Source organism: Canis lupus, chromosome X, assembly GCF_048164855.1.
Source record: "Canis lupus baileyi chromosome X, mCanLup2.hap1, whole genome shotgun sequence".
Classification (NCBI taxonomy): domain Eukaryota; kingdom Metazoa; phylum Chordata; class Mammalia; order Carnivora; family Canidae; genus Canis; species Canis lupus.
In genome coordinates this window covers 100,525,243-100,547,750 of record NC_132876.1, presented here as the reverse complement: position 1 = coordinate 100,547,750, position 22,508 = coordinate 100,525,243, and the positions used below count along the sequence as shown (strand labels likewise).

The 22,508-nt window shown below is 42.3% G+C and overlaps 3 protein-coding genes across 3 annotated transcripts in view; 1 reads left to right on the top strand and 2 right to left on the bottom strand.

Moving 5' to 3' along the window:
* Nucleotides 1-22,508, top strand: part of IL1RAPL1 (interleukin 1 receptor accessory protein like 1) — a 1,256,301-nt gene that overhangs the window by 666,531 nt on the left and 567,262 nt on the right. The window lies entirely within an intron of this gene.
* Nucleotides 623-12,765, bottom strand: LOC140627369 (transcription factor SPT20 homolog). The gene is made up of 3 exons (XM_072815608.1): nucleotides 11,231-12,765; nucleotides 9,520-9,610; nucleotides 623-3,044 (listed from the first exon to the last, which is right to left on the bottom strand). Exons 1-3 carry the CDS (start codon nucleotides 12,749-12,751, stop codon nucleotides 2,302-2,304), a joined length of 2,355 nt encoding a protein of 784 aa, XP_072671709.1. The 5' UTR covers nucleotides 12,752-12,765; the 3' UTR covers nucleotides 623-2,301.
* On the bottom strand, nucleotides 2,905-9,493 carry LOC140627844 (uncharacterized). The gene has a single exon (XM_072816406.1). It carries the CDS (start codon nucleotides 9,491-9,493, stop codon nucleotides 3,599-3,601), a length of 5,895 nt encoding a protein of 1,964 aa, XP_072672507.1. The 3' UTR covers nucleotides 2,905-3,598.

The following is a 22,508-nucleotide window of genomic DNA, read 5'->3' as shown; positions in this document are numbered from 1 at the left end:
GATGAAATGTCACAGATGAAAATGTTTTATTGGAAATCTATTTGCTAGTGTTAGGACACATTCTGCCCCCTACTTTTTCATAGTGTTACCTTACATTTGGTTGTTTGGTTGTTAAGAAGAAAGTCTGACTCTACCTCAGAAACTAATAATATACTATATGTTAATTAATTAAATTGAAGTAAGATTAAATTTTAAAAAAGAAGGAAGTCTGAGAACTTCTCTAAGAATCCCTCAAAACCCATAAACCCAATGGAAGTAGTTAGGGGTAAGAGTATGCAGATAGATTTTGTTCTTAAAAGTATTTAAAACTACTTGGTAATTAATTCAGTTACTTTCTGAATTATTCTAACACCAAACAGTCAAGACACTGGTAGGCTCAGGGAAGTGATGAATGCCGTCATACATAAGCATGCAAAATGAAAGATGTTTACCAATCATCTAAGTGGATGTCTGAAATAGCAAATATTACAATAAAATAAAGTCTTTTAACAAAAGCAAATGTTTAACAAATATATTTTATTTATTTTTTATTTATTTTTATTGGTGTTCAATTTGCCAACATATACAATAACACCCAGTGCTCATCCCATCAAGTGCCCCCCTCAGTGCCCATCACCCAGTCACCCCCACCCCCCGCCCACCTCCTTTTCTACCACCTCTTGTTCGTTTCCCAGAGTTAGGAATCTCTCATGTTCTGTCTCCCTTTCTGATATTTCCCACTCATTTTTCTCCTTTCCCTTTTATTCCCTTTCACCATTTTTTATATTCCCCAAATGAATGAGACCATATAATGTTAACAAATATATTTTATGATGTTTCCAATAGCTCATTCTTTTCAAGCAAACTTCGATTCCAAAAACTCCTGAAGGTGACATTTTTGTCACCTAAATAAGTATTCTATTTTATTTTTTAAAAGATTTATTTATTTGAGGAGGGGAGAAGCAGATTCCCTGCTGAGGGCAGGGCTCTGCCTCAGGACCCTGAGATCATGACCTGACCAGAAAGCAAGAGTCGAATGATTAACCAACTGAGCCACTCAAGTGCCGCTACATATAAGTGTTTTAAAAGTATTATCCACATTTATGAATTCACTTAAATTGGGGAGGAAGGGGTTTTAATGTAGCCATTAAGTTTCTTACTGTACACTGCTATCATAAAATATACTGTTTATGAGCTGCAGAAATCATTTTAAATTAGCAGCTATATTAAAGATATTTTCATATCACAATTATTTATTCTTGTCTCTATAATTCCCTGTTGTAGTTTGTTTCACCAGTTCATCTAAACTTCACAATTTTCATTTACTTGTCCATTATAAGTCAAGAAACTTTTGCCTTTTCTCTCTTGTGATTATTATCTTGTCTGATGGGGACAAAATAATTGAGACAGAATAGAGGAGCAAGAGGCAGATAGCAGGTGCATTTGTATATTATGAAATGTTTGCAAAATAATAAGCACCACATGAATAATGCATTTGAATAATATTGTCTGGCAAATGATATTGAGTCATATATCCAAATCATTCCTCAATTACTGAAGAACGAAATTACAAGTGCCTAATGCATCCAGTTTTATCAGACAGAGAGAGAATTCAAAATGTGGGGCATCTAGGTAGAGTAAAAAGGCTACTGTTTATTTAATAGAGGATTAAAATCTCTATATCTATATATATATGTCTATAGCTGTACCTATATCTATGTACTTTGAAAATCTCAAAAATGTGTACATGTATAATTTATACATTTAAAAGTCTAGTGTGGTTTTTTTTGAATAATTAAGTTCCTGTGGCATATTTGCTGTTGATTCCAAGGTTGGCTTTTATGTAATGTAACAATACTGTTATTTGGACTAACATTATTATTATAGTTTATTTTAAGCATAAATACTTATGTTTATTTCTTTCAAATATTTGCTATTTATATTAAAATACTTCAATTTCAATATTTAATGTCTTACATTAACCTTGACAATAAACTTAACAAGTGATTATTCCTATTCATAGTTTACAGATAAAGAAATGGAGACTCAGTGAAGTTAGGAAATAGGCTTAAAGTTGACAAATTGCAGAGCTGGGATATTGACCTGATGGTGGTTAACATCAAAGTCCATCCATTCATTTGTTTTTTCATTAAACCATTTCCCTGTTTTTATATCAAAAGCACTAGGTTGTGCTTCTGTATGGTTTGTATACCCAGCAGTTCAAATACTGAGACATTAAAGACGAAGTAAAAATTCAGAAACCCTTTGCTTCAATGTTTTTGTCTTGCTTTTTTAGAAACAGAAAGAAAAGTGATGTAAGATCTAGGATTCTGGAGTAGTTGATGTGCTTCTCTTCATTTTACCTTTTGACTGGTTTGCTGTCTGCTCACTAAGTGGATGTAGCTGAGCTGTCTGGGCGACTGCAGTTGCCACAGCCACTGGGCCCTGCAAAATTCTCAACTGTACCTGCTGCTTGGGCTGTGGCTGTGAGGCAGGGGACAGCTGTACTGTTTGCCCAGGATGGCTCTGCTCCGATGTTTTCTGGCTCTCCACAGAGCCTAAAGGCACCACCACTGCTGCCTGGGGCTGCAGAAAACTTCCTGCTCCAGGGAGGTTAAGGACAATGTCTTGCTGAGCAGATGAGGCTGCTCTCTGACCAGATGAACCTTCTGCACTTGAACCCTGTGGCACTGGCTGCTGAGGACAGGAAGTTGTGGGCTGTTGACTAGAAGTAGTGGGTTGCTGAGGTTGTTGTGGAATCAACTGATAAAGCCACTGTTGCTGAGGCTGCTGCTGGGTGTTCAAAAGGAGAGAACTTTCTGGAAGCTGGAGTACAGTTACTGGCCTAATATTTGAGGCAATTTTTAAAATAAATTGAACACCTACTTGAGAAGGAGCCTGTGGTGGCTGAGCTCCCGAAGGCAGGCTACTGGGCTTGGTTCCCGAAGGAGCTGTGGTCCCAGAGGTAGAGCCTTGCCCAGAACCAGATCCACTCCCCAAAGCCTGGACTCCATAACGAGGGCCCACCACTTTGATGATGTTTTGGCCACTGGAGTCGGCTGTGACTGAGGTGGCCGGGCCGCTTTGTGATGAGCTGGTAGACAAAGAGGTTGCAGGATATGTGCTAACTCAATTCACTTCCACAGATGATTTCTGGGAAGGGACAAGACACTGGGTGGTTAGGGTTTTTTGCGATTAACTGGTAGTTGAAAATGTGGCTGGAGGAAGAGTCCAAACGTGAATCACATCTGTAGATGGTTTCTGGGAGCTGGCTGTGACTTGGGGTGCCAGGGTTCTTTGTGATGAGCTGGTAGTGGACAGAGCAGAGGCAGGAACCATGCTAACTCAAACCATATCCATAGAAGATTTCTGGGAGCTGGTTGTGACTTGGGGGGCCAGGGTTCTTTGTGATGAGTTGACAATAGACAAAGTGGCTGGAGGAAGTGTGCTAACTCAAATCACATCTGTAGATGATTTCTGGGAGCTGGCTGTGACCTTGGGGGAAGGGTTTTTTGTGATGAGCTTATAGTACACAAAGTGGCTGGAGGAAGTGTGCTAATTTGATTCACTTCCATAGAGGATTGCTGGGGGCTGGCCGTGACCGGGGTGGCCAGAGTTCTTAGTGATGAGCTGGTACTGTGCGAAATGGCTGAGGAAGCATGCTCACACGAATGACTTCCACAGAAGGTTTCTGGTAGCTGGCAGTGCCTTCGGTGGCCAGAGTTCTTTGTGATGAGCTGCTGGTGGACAGAGATGCTTCAGGATGTGTGCTAACTCGAATCATTTCAGTAGATGATTCCTGGGTGCTGGCTGGGACTTTGGGGGCCAGCGGTCTTTGTGATGAGCTGGTAGTGGATGAAGTGCCTGGAGGAAGCACACTAACTCGAATCGCATCCACAGAGGGTTTCTGGGAGCTGGTGGTACCTTGTGAGGCCAGTGGTCTTTGTGATGAACTGGTAGTGGACAAAATGGTTGGAGGAAGCGAGCTAACTCGAATCTCTTCTGTAGAAGATTTCTGGGAGCCGACTGTGACTATGGGGGCCAGCGGTCTTTGTGATGAGCTGTTAGTTGATGAAGTGCCTGGAGGAAGCACTCTAACTTGAATTGCATCCACAGAGGGTTTCTGGGAGCTGGCAGTGCCTTGCATGGCCAGAGGTCTTTGGGATGAATTGGGAGTACACAAAATGGATGGAGGAAGCGTGCTAACTCGAATCACATCCGTAGATGATTTCTGGGAGCTAGCTGTGGCTTTGGGGTCTACTGCTCTTTGTGATGAGCTGGTAATGGATGAAGTGGTGGCAGGAAGTGTGATATCTCGAAACACTCCCGAAGCTGATTCCTGGGAGCTGGCTGTTACTTTGGAGGCCAGCGGTCTTTGTGATGAGCTGGTAGTTGATGAAGTGGCTGGAGGATGCACTCTAACTTGAATTGCATCCACAGAGGGTTTCTGGAAGCTGGCAGTGCCTTGTGTGGCCAGAGGTCTTTGGGATGAACTGGTAGTAGACAAAATGGTTGGAGGAAGCTTGCTACCTTGAATCACTCCTGTAGATGATTTCTGGGAACTGGCTGTTACTTGGGGGGCCAGTGGTCTTTGTGATGAGTTGGTAATGGATTCAGTGGCAGCAGGAAGTGTGATATCTCGAAACACTTCCGAAGCTGATTCCTCGGAGCTGGCTGTGACTTTGGGGGCCAGCGGTCTTTGTAATGAGCTGGTAGTTGATGAAGTGGCTGGAGGAAGCACACTAACTCGAATTGCTTCCACAGAGGGTTTCTGGGAGCTGGCGGTGCCTTGCATGGCCAGAGGTCTTTGTGATGAGCTTGTAGTGGACAAAATGGTTGGAGGAAGCGTGCTATCTTGAATCACTTCTGTAGATGATTTCTGGGGACTGGCTGTGACTTGAGGGGCCAGCCATCTTTGTGATGAGCTGGTACTAGATGAAATGGCTGGAGGATGCACTCTAACTTGAATTGCATCCACAGAGGGTTTCTGGAAGCTGGCAGTGCCTTGTGTGGCCAGAGGTCTTTGTGATGAACTGGTAGTAGACAAAATTGTTGGAGGAAGCGTGCTATCTTGAATCACTCCTGTAGATGATTTCTGGGAACTGGCTGTGACTTTGGAGGCCAGCGGTCTTTGTGATGAGCTGGTAGTGGATTCAATGGCGGCAGGAAGTGTGATAACTTGAAACACTTCCGAAGCTGATTCCTGGGAGCTGGCTGTTACTTTGGGGACCAGCGGTCTTTGTAATGAGCTGGTCGTTGATGAAGTGGATAGAGGAAGCACACTAACTCGAATTGCTTCCACAGAGGGTTTCTGGGAGCTGGCGGTGCCTTGCATGGCCAGAGGTCTTTGTGATGAGCTGGTAGTGGACAAAATGGTTGGTGGAAGCGTGCTACCTTGAATCACTTCTATAGATGATTTCTGGGAACTGGCTGTTACTTGGGGGATCAGCGGTCTTTGTGATGAGCTGGCAGTGGATGAAGTGGCTGAAGGAAGCATACTAACTCGAATCGCTACCACAGAGGTTTTCTGGGTGCTGGCAGTGCCTTGCGTGGCCAGGGGTGTTTCTGACGAGCTGGTAGTGGTCAAAATTGTTGGAGGAAGACTGCTAATTCGAATCATAGCCGTAGGTGATTTCTGGATGCTGGCTGTGACTTTGGGGGCCAGCAGTCTTTGTGATGAGCTGGTAGTGGATGAAGTGCCTGGAGGAAGCACACTAACTCGAATCGCATCCACAGAGGGTTTCTGGGAGCTGGTGGTGCCTTGCATGGCCAGTGGTCTTTGTGATGAACTGGTAGTGGACAAAATGGTTGGAGGATGCGTGCTATCTTGAATCACTTCTGTAAATGATTCCTGGGAGCTGGATGTTACTATGGGGGCCAGCGGTCTTTGTGATGAGCTGGTAGTCGATGAAGTGCCTGGAGGAAGCACACTAACTCGAATTGCTTCCACAGAGGGTTTCTGGGAGCTGGTGGTGCCTTGCGTGGCCAGAGCTCTTTGTGATGAACTGGTAGTAGACAAAATGGTTAGAGGAAGCGTGCTATCTTGAATCACTTCTGTAGATGATTCCTGGGAGCTGGATGTTACTATGGGGGCCAGCGGTCTTTGTGATGAGCTGGTAGTCGATGAAGTGACTGGAGGAAGCACTCTAACTCGTATTATATCCACAGAGGGTTTCTGGGAGCTGGCAGTGCCTTGCGTGGCCAGAGGTGTTTGTGACGAGCTGGTAGTGGTCAAAATGGTTGGAGGAAGAGTGCTAATTCGAATCATAGCCGTAGATGATTTCTGGGAGCCAGCTGTGAGTTTGGGGGCCAGTGGTCTTTGTGATGAGCTGGTAGTCGATGAAGTGGCTGGAGGAAGCACACTAAATCGAATCGCATCCACAGAGGGTTTCTGGGAGCTGGTGGTGTCTTGAATGTCCAGAGGCATTTCTGATGAGCTGGTAGTGGACAAAATGGTTGGAGGAAGAGTGCTAATTCGAATCATAGCCGTAGATGATTTCTGGGAGCCAGCTGTGAGTTTGGGGGCCAGTGGTCTTTGTGATGAGCTGGTAGTCGATGAAGTGGCTGGAGGAAGCACACTAACTCGAATCGCATCCACAGAGGGTTTCTGGGAGCTGGTGGTGCCTTGCATGGCCAGTGGTCTTTGTGATGAACTGGTAGTGGACAAAATGGTTGGAGGATGCGTGCTATCTTGAATCACTTCTGTAAATGATTCCTGGGAGCTGGATGTTACTATGGGGGCCAGCGGTCTTTGTGATGAGCTGGTAGTCGATGAATTGGCTGAAGGAAGCACTCTAACTCGAATCGCATCCACAGAGGGTTTCTGGAAGCTGGCGGTGCCTTGCATGGCCAGAGGTCTTTGTGATGATCTGGTAGTAGACAAAATGGTTGGAGGAAGCATGTTATCTTGAATCACTTCTGTAGATGATTTCTGGGAGCTGGCTGTTACTTTGGGGGCCAGCCGTCTTTGTGATGAGCTGGTAGTCGATGAAGTGGCTGAAGGAAGCACACTAAATCGAATCGCATCCACAGAGGGTTTCTGGGAGCTGGTGGTGTCTTGAATGTCCAGAGGCATTTCTGATGAGCTGGTAGTGGACAAAATGGTTGGAGGAAGAGTGCTAATACGAATCATAGCCGTAGATGATTTCTGGGAGCCGGCTGTGAGTTTGCAGGCCAGTGGATTTTGTGATGAGGTGGTAGTCGATGAAGTGGATGGAGGAAGCACACTAACTCGAATCACATCCACAGAGGGTTTCTGGGAGCAGGGGGTGCCTTCCATGGCCAGAGGTCTTTGTGATGAACTGGTAGTGGACAAAATGGTTGGAGGAAGTGTGCTATCTTGAATCACTTCTGTAGACGATTTTAGGGAACTGGCTGTGATTTGAGGAGGCACCTGTCTTTGTGATGAGCTGATAGTCGATGAAGTGGCTGGAGGAAGCACACTAACTCGAATCACTTCCACAGAAGGTGTTTGGGCGCTGCTGGTGCCTTGCGAGGCCAGAGGTCTTTGTGAGGAGGTGGTAGTGGACACAATGGTTGGAGGAAGAGTGCTAACTCGAATCATAGCCATGGATGATTTCTGGGAGCTGGCTGTGACTTTGGGGGCCAGTGGTCTCTGTGATGAGCTTGTAGTGGATGATGTGGTTGCCGGAAATGTGATAATTCGAATCACTTCCGTAGTTGATTCCTGGAAGCTGCCTGTCACTTTGGGAGCCAGCGGTCTTTGTGATGAGCTGGTCATGGAAGTGGTGTCTGGAGGAAGCAAACTATCTCGAATTGCTTCCACAGAGGGTTTCAGGGAGCTGGCGGTGCCTTGCATGGCCAGAGGTCTTTTTGATGAACTGGTAGTGGACAAAATGGTTGGAGGAAGCGTACTACCTCGAATCCCTTCTGTAGATGATTTCTGGGAACTGGCTGTGACTTGAGGGGCCAGCTCTCTTTGTGATGAGCTTCTAGTCGATGACGTGGCTGGAGGAAGCACTCTAACTTGAATTACATCCACAGAGGGTTTCTGGAAGCTGGTGGTGCCTTGCGTTGCCAGAGGTCTTTGTGATGAGCTGGTAGGGGACAAAATGGTCGGAGGGAGCGTGCTAATTGGAATCACTTCCGGAGCTGATTCCTGGGAGCTGGCTGTAACTTTGGGGGCCAGCGGTCTTTGTGATGAGCTGGTAGTGGATGAAGTGGCTGGAGGAAGCACACTAACTGAAATCGCTTCCACAGGTGGTTTCTGGGAGCTGGCGGTGCCTTGCGTCGCCAGAGGTCTTTGTGATGAGCTGGTAGTGGAAAAAGTGGCTGGAGGAAGTGTGCTAACTTGCATCCCTTCTGTAGATGATTTTTGGGAACTGACTGTGAGTTGGGGGGCCACTGCTCTTTGTGATGAGCTGGTAGTGGATGAAGTGGCTGCAGGAAGTGTGATAACTCGAAACACTTCCGAAGGTGATTCCAGGGAGCTGGCTGTTACTTTGGGGGCCAGCGGTCTTTGTGATGAGCTGCTAGTGGATGTAGTTGCTGGAGGATGCACTCTAACTCGAATCGCCTCCATAGAGGGTTTCTGGAAGCTGGCGGTGCCTTGCGTGGCCAGAGGTCTTTGTGATGAGCTGGTAGTGGACAAAATGGTTGGAGGAAGCGTGCTACCTTGAATCACTGCTGTAGATGATTTCTGGGAACTGGCTGTTACTTTGGGGGCCAGTGGTCTTTGTGATGAGCTGGTAGTGGATGAAGTGGCTGGAGGAAGCACACTAACTCGAATCGCACCCACAGAGGGTTTCTGGGAGCTGGCTCTGTCTAGGGCGGCCAGTGGTCTTTCTGATGAGCCGGTAGTGGATGAAGTGGCTGCAGCAAGCACACTAACTCGAATCACTTCTGTAGATGATTTCTGGGATCTGTCCATGACTTCAGGAACCAGCTTTCCTTCTGATAAACTGGTGGTGGACAAAGTGCCTGGAGGAAGCACAGTTACTCGAATCAATTCCATAGTGGGTTTCTGGGAGCTGGCGGTGCCTTGCATGGCCAGCGGTCTTTGTGATGAGCTTGTACTGGACAAAGTGGCTGGAGGAAGCGTGCTATCAGGAATCACTTCTGTAGATGATTTCTGGGAGCTGGCTGTGACTTTGTGGGTCAGGGTTCTTTGTGATGAGCTGGTTGCAGACATGGTGGCTGCAGAAAGTGTGATAACTGGTATCACATCCTTCGATGACTTCTGGGAGTCGGCCGTTTCTTGGGTGGCCAGGTTTTTTTGTGACGAGCTGGTAGTGGATGAAGTGGCTGCAGGGAGGGTGCTAACTCGAATCACTTCCGTAGCTGACTCCTGGGAGCTGGCTGTGACTGTGGGGGCCAGTGGTCTTTGTAATGAGCTGGTAGTGCATGAAGTGTCTGCAGGAAGCACACTAATTCGAATCGCTTCTGTAGATGATTTCTGGGAGCTGGCCATGACTTCGGGGACCAGGTTTCTTTCTGATGAACTGGTGGTGGAGAAAGTGGCTGAAGGAAGCACACTAAGTCGAGTCACTTCCATAGAGGGTTTCTGTGAGCCTGCAGTGCCTTGGGGGGCCAGAGGTCTTTGTGATGAGCTGGTAGTGGACAAAGAGGCTGGAGGAAGCATGGTAACTCGAATCACATCCGTAGATGATTTCTGGGATCTCGTTGTGACTTTGGGGGCCAGGGTTCTTTGTGATGAGCTGGTAGCAGACAGGGTGGCAGCAGGAAGTGTGCTAACTCGAATCACTTCTGTAGATGATTTCTGGGAACTGCCTGCGACTTGAGGGGCCAGCGGTCTTTGTGATGAGCTGGTAGTGCATAAAGTGGCTGCAGGAAGTGTGATAACGCGAATCGCCTCTGTAGCTGATTCCTGGGAGCTGGCTGTGACTTTGGGGGCCAGCGGTCTTTGTAATGAACTGGTAGTGCATAAAGTGGCTGCAGGAAGCACACTAACTCGAATCCCTTCTGTAGATGATTTCTGGGAGCTGGCCATGACTTGGTGGACCAGGTTTCTTTCTGATGAACTGGTGGTGGACAAAGTGGCAGGAGGAAGCGCACTAACTCGAATCACATCCGTAGATGATTTCTGGGAGCTGGCTGTGACTTTGGGGACCAGCGGTCTTTGTGATGAGCCCGTAGTGAATGAAGTGGCTGCAGGAAGTGTGCTACCTTTAATCACTTCCATAGATGATTCCTTGGAGCTGGCTATGACTTGGGGGGCCAGTGGTCTTTGTGACAAGCTGGTAGTGGATGAAGTGGCTGCAGGAAGCACGCTATCTCGAATCACTTCCATAGAGTGTTTCTCAGAACCGGTGATGCTTTGGCTGGCCAGTGTTCTCTGTGTTGAGATGGCAGTAGAGTAAATGGCTGCAGGAAGTGTGATAACTTGTATCACATCCTTCAATGATTTTTGGGATCCGGCCGTGTCTTGGTGTGCCAGGTTTTTTTGTGATGCACTTGTGGTCAACAAAGTGGCTGGAGGAGGCACGCTAACTCGAATCACTTCCATAGAGGGTTTCTGGAAACCAGCGGTGCCTTGGCTGGCCAGGGTTCTCTGCGTTGAGCTTGTAGTGGAGTAAGTGGCTGCAGCAAGTGTGATAACTGGTATCACACCCATCGATGATTTCTGGGAGCCAGCTGTGTCTTGGGTGGTTAGGTATTTTTGTGATGAGCTGGCTGTGGATGAAATGGCTGCAGGGAGGGTGCTAACTCGAATCACCCCCATAGATGATATCTGGGAGCTGGCTGTGACTTGAGTGGCCAGGGTTCTTGGTGATGAGCTGGTAGTGGGTGAAGTTGCTGGAGGAAGCACGCTAACTTGAATCACCTCCATAGAGGTTTTCTGGGAACCAGTGGTGCCTTGCGTGGCCAGGGTTCTCTGTGTTGAGCTGGTAGTAGAGTAAGTGGCTGTAGGATGTGTGATGACTGGTATCACATCCATCGATGATATCTGGGAGCCGGCCATGTCTTGGGTGGCCAGGTTTTTTTGTGATGAGCTGGTAATGGATGAAGTGGCTGCAGGGAGCGTGGTAACTCGAATCACTCCCATAGATGACTTCTGGGGGCTGGCTGTGACTTGAGTGACCAGGGTTCTTGGTGATGAGCTGGTAGTAGACAGGGTGGCTGCCGGAAGTATGGTAACTCGATTCACTTCCACAGAGGTTACCTGGGAATTACCTATGTCCTCAGTGGCCCTGGTTCTTTGTGGTGAGCTGACAGTAGACAGGATTGCTACAGGAAATGTGCTAACTGGATTCACTTCCAGAGATGATACCTGGGAAAGACCTGGTAGCTTAGAAGCAAGAACAGGAGATGGAGATTTAAGAAAGCTGCTTCCTTGCAATGGAGTAAAACTGTCACCTGACAAATTCTTTCCTGAGCTCGAGGGAAGTTTGATGGTTGTAGATGGATGTCTGACTCCCTTCCCCAGGACTGAAGACTGAAAGGACAAGATCTTAGGCTGTTCTGTTTCTTTCTCTGGAGGAAGTCTGCTGGGGCTGGCTGATCCACTGGAGCTGTATGATGACGTGGTGACCGGACACTGGGCCTTCTGATGGACCAAGACCTCTGACTGAATGATTACAACCTCAGTATCACTCTTGGACCCAGGAAGCACATTATTTGAATGGTCATCTGTGGAAGGGTGTGGAGGAGACATCGGTCTCTCATTTCTGACTTTTTTACGTCGCTTTCTTTTTCCAGAGATAAGTGGATCATTTAGCGACTTCATGAAGGTTGCCTTTGTTGTCTGAGACTCATCACCACCTTCATATCCAAATACAGAATCATCTTTTACCTCATGGGCTGGCAAGACTGTTGATTTTGAGTTATCATATTTAACAAACTTCTCCCATTTGACATATTTCTGCACATCCACTTCAGAAGGGATGGCCAAGTCACAGGGTCTCTGTTTCCACGTATCTACAGAATAATCTGCTTTAGAAATTATGAAGTCAGAATTCTCACTTGTTTTACTTTCTTTGCTTTTTTTGAAAGAAGTCAATACTCTCAGCTCAGGAGGAGGTAGGTATTGAGACAGCTCCTGCTGGCGAGTCAGAGAGGGTGCGGAATACCTCCTGAAGCTCCTTTTCATCGGGCGAGTGTTCATCTTCTGCTTGTTATAGAGCAGCCTGTTTGCAGCGCAGGCTACTGACAGAGAAGGGTCAAGACACAGGGGTTCGGCGGTGGCCAAGATCAGCTGGCTCTCAAGCAGCAGTTTCTCTTCCTCGGTCCACTGCTGGCCGTCGCTGGTTATGGACTGCATGTCGCAGGCTAAGGTCTGCATCGTGGGGCGCAGGAGAACGTGCCTGGTCTGGTAGCCGGCAGGCTCCCCGTGGCTGCACTGCCTGTAGTCCCGTACCTGTGCTATGACACACCCACAGTGGAAAATGTTAACCTGAGATTGTTCCAGGAGATCCACCAGGGCAGGAGGCAACTCTTCAGCATCCAGGTATTCGAGCAGCTCGCCTTCCTCGTAAGGCAGCCGAATGGTCTCCGAGCAGGAGCCCTGCTTCCCCTCCAGCATCAGCGAATATCCCTCCCCTCCTGGGTGTAGGTTGACCACTAAACACGCCAACGACTCTCTCCTAACCAGCTTCTCTAACAAGTTCGCGTTGCTTCTCAGTTCCTCCGTAGCCTCGGGCTCTTTCCCACACTCTTCCACGTAGATGTCATAGAGCTTTTCAAACAGAGAGGCTGCCCCACTCGACGAGCATTTCCTTTTAGGAGGCCTCTGCTGGGCACTCGCGATGACATAGTCCGCACGGTCCAGAGCTCGTTCTACGGCCTGCTGCATCGTGCTGCAAAAGGGGCCCTACAAAGAAGAGAAAACCCACGCGCCCTGAGGCCTCTACTTACTGTCTCTCACGTCAGAGTCTCACAAGCGCCGCAACTACACAGTGGGAGCCACCACTAGTTTAACTTAAAAATTGATACTAAGAAACCCGCCAACAAGAAAGTAACATACGGAATTTTCACAAGTCCCCTCAAATACCTGTATCTGGATAGGCTGAAGCCTCTGCACCGGGCCTTTCCTCAGTCCGCCTCGCGTCGTTGCCCTCGATTAGGCCGGAAGTCGACGCGGAGGGGTCAAGCTACACTGCGTTTTGTGCGCCTGCGTGTTCCCTCGGGCAGCACCTTCCGCCTCCTTGGCGGTGTCGCGTTCAGTGGTATGCACTTCCTGTTGTGGTGCGTGCACTTCCTGTTGTGGTGCGTGCACTTCCTGTTGTGGTGCGTGCACTTCCTGTTGCCGAGCTGGGCCCCGCGTCTTCGCACAGCCAATGTGGTTCTGCAGGATAATAACAGAAACCATTTCTTGAAAGTGATGCAGTGTTTCTCTTTACTTTGTTCTCATAAATCAAAGAACAGAGAAAAATCACACTTGTAAATATGTCCTTTCTTCCTTTTCTTTGCATTTTTTAGTTTTTTTGTTTTTGTTTCTACTTCATCAGAGCGAGTAATATTTATGTTATTCTTACAACTCTAATACTTAATACTGCCTTTATTTTAGTACCAGATCATCAATTAAGTATGCTCACTACTAAAATTTCTCTAAATCCTTCTCATCAATCATTACACTGTAAAATTTTCATTCTCTACTTGTAGGAAGCATTTATATGTATTGTATTTTCTAAGATTCTTTTTTTATTTTTTTTATTTTTTTATTTTTTATTTTTTAGATTCTTTTTTTAATGTTTAAAACTTTGCTGGTAATAAAATCTTGGGTCATACTCTGTCCTTTCCTTTAGATTCTTGAAAATGTTACTCTGCTGTTGTGGTTTGTGTTTTCTTTTTTTGGTAAGTGTCTTGGCCTTTTTCTCTGGAAGTTCAGAAAATATTATTTTTTATTTTATTTTAATTTCATATAGTTAGCATACAGTGTTATATTAGTTTCAGGTGTACAACGTAGTGATTCAGCAATTACATACATCATCCAGTGTTCATCATGATAAGTTCGGTCCTTAATCCCCATTGCCTTTTTAACCCGCTTTCTCCTCTGATAACCATCAAATTGTTCTCTGTAATTAAGAATCTGTTTCTTGATTTGTCTCTCGTTTTTTCCCTTGCTCATTTGTTTTATTTCTTAAACTCCACATATGAGTGAAATCATTGCATTTGTCTTTCTATGACTGACTTAGTTCCCTTAGCATTATATTTAGTTCTTTCCATATTGCTACAAATGGCAAGATTTAATTCTTTTTATGCCTGAATTATATCTATATAGATATCTATATAGATATATATTTCACATCTTTTTTTTTTATATATTTCACATCTTCTTTAAACATTCATCAGCCAGTGGACTCTAGAGCTGCTTCCATAGCTTAGCTATGGTAAATAATGCTCTTGTAAACACAGGGGTGCATGTATCCCTTTGAATTACTATTTTTGTGTTTTTTGGGTAAAAAACCAGTAGTGCAATTACTGGATCTTAAGGTATTTCCATTTTTAACATTTTTGAGGAACCTCTGTACTGTTTTTTCACAGTGGCTTCACCAGTTTACTTTCCCACCAACAGTACAAGAGAGTTCTTTTTCTCCCCATCCTCGCCAATACTTATTGTTTCTTGTGTTTTTTATTTTACCCATTCTGACAGTTATGAGGTGGTATCTCATTGTAGTTTTGATTTGCACTTCCCTGATGATGAGTGATGTTGAGCATATTTTCTTTAAAAAAAAAGATGTCATTTATTTATTCATGAGAGATACAGAGAGAGAGAGAGAGGCAGAGATACAGGCAGAGGAGAAGCAGACTCCCTGCAATGAGCCTGATGCAGGACTTGATCCCAGGACCCCAGGATCACGACCTGAATCAAAGGCAGATGCTCAACCACTGAGCTACCCAGGTGTCCCTGTTGAGCATCTTTTCATGTGTCTTTTGGCCATCTGGATATCTTCTTTGAAGAACGTATGTTCATTTCTTCTGTTGATTTTTAAATTAGATTATTTGGGGTTTTTTGGGTGTCAATTTATCTAAGTTATTTATGTATTTTGAATACTAAATCTTTATCAGATATCTCATTTGCAAATATCTTCTCCCATTCAGTGGGATGCCTTTTAGATGTGTTTATTGTTTCTTTTTATTTTAATGTAGTCCCAAACATTTATTTTTGCTTTTGTTCTTGTTCCCCTTGCCCCAGGAGATATATCTAGAGAGAAGTTGCTATAGTGGATGTCAAAATAGTTACTACTTGTGTTCTTTTCCAGGATTTTGGTGGTTTCAGGTCTCACATTTGGTCTTTAAATTCATCTTTAAACTTTTTTGTATTACCTCTTGTCTCTTTTCTATTCTTTATTAACCTATGTTAAATGTGGCTATACCTATTTTCCCTTGAGAACTATTTTAATTTTGTATTGCTACCATAACAAATTACCACAAACTTCTTGGTCAAAAACAATACCCATTTTTGTTTTCCCACAGTTCTGTTGTTCAGAACACATAGCAGGCTCAGCTTAGGGTCTCACAAGTGAAGAGTTAAGGTTACCTGGTCCAGATTCTTAACTGGAGGATCCGGGTAAAAATCCACTTCAAGTAGTTAGCCAAATTTAGATTCTTGTGGTTATAGTAATAAACTTTCTGTTTTCTTCCTAATTGTCAGCCAGGGACCACTCTTAGCTCCTAAAAGTTGCTCATATTCTTTCTCTGTCAAATGTCTTCCTCCACCTTTACACTAGTGATAATTTATTGAATCCTTTTCATGCCTCAAATGTCTCAGACTTCCTCTTCTGCTACCAGATAGAGAAAGCTCTATGCTTTTAAGGGCCCATCTGGAGAATGTGGGATCATCGTCCTTATTTTAAGTTATGGTGCCTCATAACATATCATAATTAAAGGAGTGATAAGTCATTATATTCAAGTGTGCTGAGCATTAGAGTCGGTCATCTTTCACTGGACATTTAAAAAATTCTGCCTACCATAAGCACTTTATAATTTAGTCTTCATTCATTTCCTGTCTCTCCTGAATTTGATTAGCTCCTGCTTCACATCTTCCTGTTATTTGTCCTTTTTATTTGGAGTTGTTTTTTTTTAATTTTATGAATCATGGTGTTCTTCTAATTCTACAATCACTTATTTAAATATAAAATCCCTGAGGTGTTGAGTTAAAATTTTCCTCTGCTTTGTCTGTAGATATGTGTGTGTGTACGTGTGCTTTCCAATGGTTTTGTTTGCTGAACTGATTCTCATTTCTTTTCCTGAATCGGCAGAAGACACTTTGAGATGAGTAGAGTAAGGTGATCCCACGGCTTACTTGACTTCATACTTCAAGACCACCTTCTTTTGCTGTCATTATGGCATGTGGATTTTATTATTTTTATTGTTGTTGGTGGTAGTGGTAGTTTTTTTTAACAAATAGTACATTTTTTTTCAAGTCTGGTTTCTTCTGATTCTTTGACACAATCTTGGTTCACGAGAGCCCTTTATTTGTAGTCAGCCCTTTTTCCCCCTTCACCATTAAATATTCAAAGGAAACATTTCCTCTCAAAGGTACCTCACTCTCTGCCTAAGGGAGTTGACCACCTCTGGCACTGTGCTTTTTCCATGCTCCTTTCTCTGGATACCTCAATAACTGATGCTCTATTCTACCCGGTCTCAAATTTTTTTCAGTGTTTCCCATCTCAGAATTTAACTTCAAAAACTGTCTACAAATTAATAAAAATAATATCCTTAGCCTAAAAGGAAAAAAAAAGGTCAAAATGATAGTTCACAAAAGAAGGAATACAAATACCACTTAAGTATATGAAAAGACATTCAACCTCACAAATAATAGAATTATAAGCTAAGACTAAAATAAGAGACCTATTTTACTGATTAAATTTCCAAAAATGAAAATGCTTCATAGTTTATCTTGTTAGCTAATGGTATGGGGAAAGAGACAACTCTTAAAAATTGTTGTTGAGGGTGCTATTTGAACCAATTCCTGTGGATAATGGAGAACCTGGTAATAGGATATGCCCCCAGATTTGGCTTCAGGATGGATGGGGCTGTTAGGTGGGAATTTTTCACTATTAGCATATATTCATTAAAAATTTACTTTTCAGTTTCTTTTAAAAAATGCAACATTTCCTTTGTTACTTCATACTGTAGATGGATAACAACTGTTATCCATCAGTGGGGGCAGCAGTACTTTATTCTAAGTATCATTTTGCAACATAAGAGCACTCAAGAGGAAATGAATACCAAGGACAAAAATCTAGGGAAATTCTGGCATTTGACGGAAAATAAAAGAGTGAATAGAGGTACAAAAGCAAGACCAGGAAAAGGCCTTCAAATAAAATATCAAGATGACTGGACATAAATAGTATTCAATACTATATTGTGTTCGAGCCAGATAATGATTGAAAGCCAGGAGATTATTGATAACACTAATAACCACATTTCCTGAGAAATAATGAAAAGAAAACTGGGAGCACAGTAGAGAAAGGGATGAGGCTGTGTTGAGAAAATGAGAATAGTTTATGATACTACTGAAAGATTTGTATTAGTGAAGGAGAAGAAGTAAGTTACAGGTAGACATAGAGTACACAAATGTGCACACAAAGACTACCTCTATGTAAATCTCCCAATAATGCAATAAATGGATTGTGTAAATATAACATGCATAATGATATTATAAATAATGTTAGTTTGGAATTTCAGGAAAGGATGTAATCCTTCATGGAGACTTTTATTTGACAAATAAGAGACCAGCATACCCAAAGCCACAATTCAAATTAATGACTTATTCATGTTATGTGCTTTATACATTGTAGACATAATAAATGGTAAATAAAGACATTGGTGACTACAAAGTCAAATTAGGCAGCAATACTTTGTACAATTTGGATTACAAATAAATCTATATTAGTAAAGAAAACCAGGAGCCAGAAGCAATGTAATAGCTTTTTCAAATTAGCCACCAAGGTAGTCAATTACAATTGTACTTAATAGACTAGTGAACAGAAAGGTTTTTGAGAGTGGGAATGATTACAATGCTGTTGCATAAATTGTAGCTTCAAAAAGCACTGAAGTAAAAGATGCCCAGTTAATCATTATGATATTGTTCATGTGTGTATGAAGAATAACTTGGGAAGTCCGTGAATTCTGATAAGACTGAATATAATGAGATTGAACTCCTCCGTTCCATAAGAGTTTTCTTTGTCTGGCCATTATCATAATGGACTTTTAAGGAAGAAGCAGATATTATAACTAGAATTCATGTATACAACAAAGCCATTTTCATTTATTTGCAATAGTTGTTTCATATGAGAAGAACATGAGAAATAACCTTATAGTATTGACAGCAAAGTAGGTTTGACAGCTGACTGTTGCAAAGATTCCTGTGTAATTATCCCATCTAACCTCTGGCTCAGGATAAGTGTTTCTCATATGACCCATACTTCTGAAAATACTGAATTTCAAAATGTCTGTTCCATGTATATAGCTATTGACATCTGCAATTATTTAACCTTCCAGTTCTAGAGTCCCATTGGTGATTCTTCCATCAAAAACCAAGAATGGAGCAAAGCTAATAACAGGCAAGCCCTCATTCATGCTGTTTTATTTATTTATTTTCTCCCTGCTGCATCTAGGGATGCCTTCCACTTTATGCCTCATGGCAACTGCAGCTCTTTCTGGCAATAATATGAGACAAGTTTAACTGAATTTCGAATGTATGGGACTTGACTCCCAGTAAGGGTGTTCTATTTATACTGAACTTTTTTATAAAAATGAAAAGTTGGATCTGGAGAACAGAAATGGAGGAGAACTGTATTCATAGTAGGATAAGGAGATTAAATATAAAGGGCTATGGGATTCATCTTTTATGAGGTGCTGCTGGAAAGGAGAAAAGCTTTTAAAAAGTGGTGACCATGATATAAATTCCATATTTAGGCAGGGGAGATATTATGAATAACAAAGAGTATGTGAAACAGCATTGGGCATAAGTGAGAAGATTCAAGAGTTGTAGTCAGGTTGACAGTCATCTAAAGGGTTAAGCCATACCTGTGCATCATAGTAACAGCAGTGATCTGTGTTGAGTAACCGTTTGTCCGTTACAAAGTCTGTTTGCATTAGGATGCTATTTGCTTCTTGCACAGGCTAGGAAGTTAAGTATCCTTATAATTTTATGATCAGGTAAGTGAAGTTCAAGGAAGACTAGTTATTTGTTCATAATCACACAGCCTGCTAGTGAGTGCTGCCTGTGCAACTCCCCAGTTCTGTCTCTTCCTCCTCTTTCCTCTTTATCATATTTGGGTAAAGGTTAGATCCACTTGTGTTTTGTTTTTGACACTTTTAATCATATCTCTAACATTGCTCTGTGGCATTATATTCTGGCAGTTGACATGTAAAGGAGTTCATTCCTACATTCTTTGCTGACAAAACTTGTAGTGTTATTGTCACATTATAAGCATGTTAGTATTTATAAAGAAATACAAATGATTAGACCTTTATTTTCTAAACGTGGCCTCTTTTTACCAAGGAAAGTTATTGGATTGCTGGCTTTATTTATTTATTTATTTATTTAATTTATTAATTAATTTATTTATTTATTGGATTGCTGGCATTTAAACCATTTGCTCTTTTAGTGATTCAGATTAGTGGCTCTTCTTTCTAGGCAAAAAAAATCTAAAAATTACTATCTACTGGAATTGATACTAAAATTACATAAAAAGGATTGAAAAGACACCAACTGTGAAATATGCATGTCACAGAATAAAATGGTCTCTCCCCAAAAATGTCTACTTCTGCCTTTATTTTTTTTAAGTTGTATTTATTTATTTGAGAGAGAGAGAAACAGCACACAAGATTCAGGGGAGGGGCAGACGGCGAGGGAGAGGGATTCTTTAAGCAGACTGCCCACTGAGTATGGAGCCCAGTGTGGGGCTGATCTCACAATGCTGAGATCATGACCTGAGCCAAAACCTAGAGTCAAATGTTTAACTGACTGAGCCACCCAGGCACTCTATAATTCTGCCTTTAAATTAAACCAACTCACTGTTTAAATACTTTTTTTTTTGGTTTTAGAATATCAATAAAAGACTTTGATCATAGCTAGAAAAATGCAAAAGTGCCTTACTTTATTAAATGTGCCATGCTTATACAGTGTTATTTGTACTATTTGGAAATATAACTCTATACTTGTGTACCTCTTTATTTACCTCATGGGAGACTTTTTGGAATTTATGTATAATGTAGATAAAACACTGAGCTATTTGTTTCCTAAACTACTGTATTGACCACGATCTAGTCAGTTAAAGCAAATTCATTCCAAGTATTTCAGTAGGGGAAATTTAAAACACAAAATGCATTATAAATATGATAGAAGAGCTGAAATGGCATAACATGAGGCATTCCAGGGGTCAGCAACAGCAGGAAGCCACAGACACCCCTCTGTTTGAAGGGAAAAAGAAAGGAAGGAAGTGAAATAACCAACTCTAGGACCTGAAATGACAGATCCTCTCTTGGAAAAATTCAACCTTGAAGTCAGCCAGTGTTAGAGCCTGGTAAATGGCTGACATACTTATGGAATAAAGTGGTGAATGAGATGGATAAAATTCCCATTCTCATGGTGCTTACACTGTATGGAGGACAAAATATATACCTATATACAGAAAAAAATGAAAATATCAATTAGCAATCATTGACAAGATAAATATAAAACAGAGTGGTAAAGAATTATAAACCTTTATTATTCTCATAGATTTTTTTTGTATTGATTTGATTTTTGAAACACTGTATTGAAATAGTGGTCTCTTAATTATTGAGTTTTTGGTGCCCTCTCACTCATCTCATGCTAGTCTTGTTGGGGTGAGCCTGTGATGTCCGAAAGAAGTCCTAGGTATTTTGTGTGAGCAGCTAGGGGAATGGAGTGGCAATTGGTGACATATGGAAAGCTAGGGAGAGTAGCTTTGAGGGAAAAAGTAAAGATTTACTTGTGGGGCACCTTAGGTTTCAAGTAGCTTTTTAGATTTCGGATAGATTTGTTAAATAGGCAACTGGATACACAAATGTAGAGTTCAAAGAGGGTTCAGAGCTGGAGATGCAAACACAGGAGACAACACACGGAGATGATATTTAAAATAAGAGGGTTAAATATGATCAGATCCAGGGAGATTAGATGAGAGAATACGTAAAAGCTTTTTAAAAATAGTGCCTTTACTGAGATATATAATTCACATGCTGTATAATTCCTGCATTTAAAGTGTATAATTCATTGTTTTTAAATTGTGATCACATATGCCTAACATAAAATATACTCTTTTAACCATTTGTGATCATATGCTTTAGTGGCACTAAATACATTGACAATGTGGTGTAACCATCCCCACTATTCATTTTCAGATTTTTTGTTTGTCATTCCAAATTCTGTGCAAATTAAATACAAACTCCCCATTCCTTTCTTTCCCCCAGTTTAGGTAACTTCTCTTTTACCTTTGTCTCTTTGGATTCGCCTATTCTAGCTATATAAGTGTAGTTGTACAAGTTTGTCCTTTTGTGTCTGGCTTACTTCACTCAGCATAACATTTTTAAGTTTCATCCATGTTGCATCAGGTATCATAATGTTATTCTTTTGAAAGGCCAAGTTGTATTCTGTTGCATTTATATACCACATTCTGTTTATCCATTCATATTTTGATGGACTTTGAGTTCTTTTTATGTTTTGGTATTATAAATAATGCTACTATGAACAAGTAATGCTAATATGAACACTGATACACCAGTATCTCTTTAAGTCCTTACTTTCAATTCTTTTAGGTATATACCTAGGAGTGGAACTGCTAGATCATATGGTAACTCTGTATTTAACTTTTTGAGGAACTGCCAAGCTGGTTTTCCATTGCAGCTGCACCATTTTATATTCCTACTAGTGAGGCACTAGGGTTCCATTTTTTCCACATCTTTGCCAAAACTTGTTGTTTTCCATTTTTTTTTATAATAGCCATTCCAGTATCTGTGAAGTGGTATTGTATAAAGCTTTTTGTACAATATTCCTCCCTCCACCATTTCCTCTCAGTAAAATATAAGCTACATAAAATCAAGTACTCTGCTTGTTCACTGCTTTATCCCCAGCTGGGCCAGACTTAGTCTTTGCTCAAAAAATATGTATTGACTGAATTAATGAATTTTAAATGTTCAGTAAGTGATAATTGGCTCATTTAATAAGTGATGTTATACATCCATGCCTATGTTAGGTTGTGTGTTCTCTGCTGGACTTAATGGTTTTATTTTGTTTTTATCAAATGGCATGCCTTTGCTTAGGGAAGGATAAGAGAAAATATATTGAATTTATACAGAAAGAAACTGTCTCAAACCAGTATGGGAGAAAAGTCAGTGAAAGAGTTCAAAAGTGAAATTAGAGCGTTGTGGAAAAGGCAAGCAAGAGCTAATGTGTTACCTTCACATTTGAGCACCAGGCTGGTGGTATGAACATGTTGAGTCAAGGGTGGTAGCTGCAATGTCTTTTTTGGGGAGCATTTCTGGCTTCCATTTACTTTTCCTCCAAAACTTTCTTGGGTGAGGAAGTTTTCGTGTATACAGGTATGCTGTTTTGTCTCCTTTGTGTCTGCAGAAAT

What these genes read in the sequence shown, in the direction of transcription:
- LOC140627844 (XM_072816406.1), bottom strand. Translation starts at nt 9,493, where the DNA reads ATGGAAGTGACTCGACTTAGTGTGCTTCCTTCAGCCACTTTCTCCACC.
- LOC140627369 (XM_072815608.1), bottom strand. Translation starts at nt 12,751, where the DNA reads ATGCAGCAGGCCGTAGAACGAGCTCTGGACCGTGCGGACTATGTCATC. An exon ending in AGCTACCAGGTCTTTCCCAG is followed by an intron (nt 9,611 to 11,230) that starts GTATCATCTCTG and finishes ACGAGATCCCAG; the next exon opens with AAATCATCTACGGATGTGAT. An exon ending in AAGACCTCTGGCCCCCCAAG is followed by an intron (nt 3,045 to 9,519) that starts GCACTGCAGGCT and finishes CGGCCACCTCAG; the next exon opens with TCACAGCCGACTCCAGTGGC.